This window comes from Carlito syrichta, unplaced genomic scaffold, assembly GCF_000164805.1.
Source record: "Carlito syrichta isolate Samal-C Ts95f unplaced genomic scaffold, Tarsius_syrichta-2.0.1 Scaffold304003, whole genome shotgun sequence".
Taxonomy (NCBI): Eukaryota; Metazoa; Chordata; class Mammalia; order Primates; family Tarsiidae; genus Carlito; species Carlito syrichta.
The window spans coordinates 87,283-90,560 of record NW_007248099.1 but is presented as its reverse complement, the minus strand read 5'-3'; the positions used below and the strand labels follow the sequence as shown (position 1 = coordinate 90,560).

The following is a 3,278-nucleotide window of genomic DNA, read 5'->3' as shown; positions in this document are numbered from 1 at the left end:
TTGAGAAGTGTCTATTCATGTCCTTTGTCCACATTTTAACTGGGCTGGTTGTTTGTTTTTTTCCTTTCAGCATGTTTGAGTTTCCTATAGATCCTGGATGTTAGGCCGTTGTCAGATTAGTAAATATTTTATTTCTTAGTAAACGAATTATTACATGAACAGTTGAGTTATAATATCCCTACTATTATGTAGTTTTTATATCTTTTGAGATTATCACCATGGTTTCAGTGACTAGAATATTGCCTGGAACATAGCAGCTACTCAGAAAGTACTTTTGTGAATAAATTAATTGCCTTCATTCAGGACCTGCATCCACGAGGGTCTGAATGAAGGCAATTGCCATGGACAGAGTGACAATAGATAAGAGACTTTTGAGAACTAGAATCTAGAAAATGAGCATTGTGACAGTAAATGTGATGTGGGAAGAAAGAGTGGCGGAGGGCCTTCTTCACTCCAGGCGCAGGAGGCAGGATGACTTATGATGACGTTTGTAGAGATGGATGCGATTAGTGTAATACGCACAGATGCGGGTGAAGATGATGAATTCCATATTGAACTGTTGAACATCATTGCCTAAGCCAATAGGGAAAGGAATTATGGGCCTGAGATTGTAGAGAAAGATCTGAGATTAGGGTAGAGATTTACAAACCATTAAAAATTGATAGCAGTGGAAGACGCAGAAAAAAAAAAGTCATAGAGGGCATAGGAAGATAATAGAAATACTGCAAAGTTTAGAGCTTTCAAGATGATATTAAGATCCGGAAATAAACTGATACCAATTTTAAAATGGATATGAAGGATGACAAACATCTACAATTACAAGCCAAGGTTTTTATAGATTTGAAGAAAGCATTGGGAAGGAATCGAAGGAAGCATTTTTGAGGCTGCCACTGTTCATTATGAGGACTTGACACTTTTTTAAAGCAACAACATGGAAAGGAAAAAAATAACACTTTTTGGTCAGAATGTTTTGTGCTTTTTGCATTTCAAATTTAAGTAGATAAAATGATTAAGCTTTGAGAGCTCAGAAATATGTAAATCTGAGTTCAGAGTCAGATGATCATGAGGCATAGTGATCCCTACATCTTTTTGTCTTTTGCTTCTTGATAGGGCCAGCACTGGAAGGGGTCGCGCCCCGTCCCCAAAGTCTACACTTCCCATGTCTTATTCTCAATGTACTGATTTATTGTCTAGATCTCCTGTCTTTGGTTCTATGCTACAAAGCTGAAGTAATTAAACCTCTAATATCTCTTTAACCCACATTAGCATGTAGACAGGCTTCTCAGGTATACATCCTTTCTCAGGTATACTCCTCTCAACTGGTCACCAGAATTCTATTACAGCAATCTCAAAAGTGGTAGCAACGCGATGGATCCTCTGACAGAGCTTTTTAAGACAGCATTTGGGAGCCACCTGTCCATTGGTAAGCTTCCTCCAACTTACAGTTGGGAACTGTCACTCATCCACTCCCAGTCTGTTGTTTTTATTGGAACTGAGAGTGCTGGATATTGCGACAGGGAAAAAAAAGAGCAGAACCAATGATACGTAAGACTCCTGGGATTCCCAAGGAAAAAGCAGGTGCTTTGTACTCTTTCTTGCGAGAAGGCAAGAAGCTGCTGCTGCCGTCTTATAATCGTAAAGGTAAGTGCCGAGTATGATGCCAGATATGTGGAAGGATGTGAGTATGAGACACACAAAAGAGAAAATGGTTGCTTAAGTCCTTCGTAAAGCACTTGTCACGTGTTGTAATCGTGCTACACATTTCATAAACATTGCACCATTTAATTTTCAGCACAACTATGAGGTGGTTATCACTATTTTACAGATGAGGAAGCTGAAATACAGAAAGGTAAAGAAATTTACTCAAAATCGTATAGGGAATTGAGGAGGAGATACAAAAATTAAACCCCAACTCTATTCCAAATCCCACTTTTAATTACATAATACTGTCCTCTCTGTCTTGGACAGACTTGGGCTACACATTGTGACTTTTATTATGATATCTGGCATGACTTTTCCTCCAAGTTCTGTTTCATACCAGTGCCCTATCTACATCTCCTTCTTATGTCCGTAAACTGATTCAAAATTGCACAGTTTGTATCTTTATCTGCATATACTGACAGAAGAACTTCCACCTTACAGAAAGGAATCACATTAGTAACAGCCTTTGCTGCTCAAGAAGCAATTAGGGTATTCTCTGCAGACTCATTCAATCCCCAGTCGACATCTTAGTCTGTGAAACATAGAGAAACCTAGTTTAATTAAATTAACACAATGAAATGAGTTACTTAAGGATTCAGGATGTGTCTGAGTAAGTACCAGCTACATTAGTTAGGTGAACTTTAGGTATTTTTTCTGTTTATGAAACCTCATGTAGCACCTGTGTGTCTGGAAATGCTGAGTGTTCCTGTGCTTAAACCTTATTCATAATTTACTTCAATGTCTGTGTAACACAAAGCCCCTCGTTGTGCGATACACACACACACAAACGTATATGTGAAAATTGCATATGTGCATATAGGAATGTATGTAAAGTGTCTTTCTAAAACTCTGAAGGAACAATGACCAAACCAATTCACCTTCAAAGATACCCTGTGTAATGGTTTCACTGTTGTGCTACTTCAGTTAAGTATCATGAAATTCTATCAACTTTGCGTTTTCCTTACTCTGATTTACAAAAAGGTAATTTTCAGACATCAATAAATACTATTTTTGTTTCCACATTTTAAAAAGATGAATAAAAATATCACAAACATTGCATTTAAAAAAAATAAAAATATACTCTAGACTTGCATTTTTTGCTCCAGCACGTAAGAAGTGTAGAAGTGCCACTTTGTTCTAACAAGTTATAATCTCAACAAAATGAAAAGTGGATAACTCTTCTTAGATCCAGCTCTAAGTCAGATCACAGGGAAAACTAGGGCCCCTGAAATTAGACACACATACAGATGGAGAGATTTAACACGTCTGAGCAGAAACCCCCTGGCAGTGACCTCTTTGGGAGCCAGTGCCTGGACGGCCAGGGTAGGGAAACCTGAATTTATTGCTGGAACCTCCCTGTGGGCAACTCTGAGTCTTTAAACACTTCCAGGGAACCAGCCATAGGGGCCTCTCACACTTTTGCCCGTTTGAGCTCTGGGAACTCTTCCAGGTCTTCACAGTGAATATTGGAGAAAATCCCAGCCTCTGCGGGGGGGGGGGGGGGGTTAAAGTTCACCAGGGGATCTTGTTCTTAACAAGACCTGTGCTGACAGGAAACAATTTTTTTTTTTTTTTTG

At 38.8% G+C, this 3,278-nt stretch overlaps 1 protein-coding gene across 1 annotated transcript in view; it reads left to right on the top strand.

Moving 5' to 3' along the window:
• Window positions 1-1,538: 1,538 nt before the first annotated feature.
• Window positions 1,539-3,278, top strand: part of LOC103261779 — a gene marked incomplete at its 3' end in the record, with an annotated part of 83,200 nt that continues 81,460 nt past the window's right edge. Inside the window, exon 1 of the mRNA XM_021713048.1 lies at window positions 1,539-1,641. Within this exon, the coding sequence (XP_021568723.1) occupies window positions 1,539-1,641 (103 nt within the window). The remainder of the gene's footprint in view (window positions 1,642-3,278) is intronic.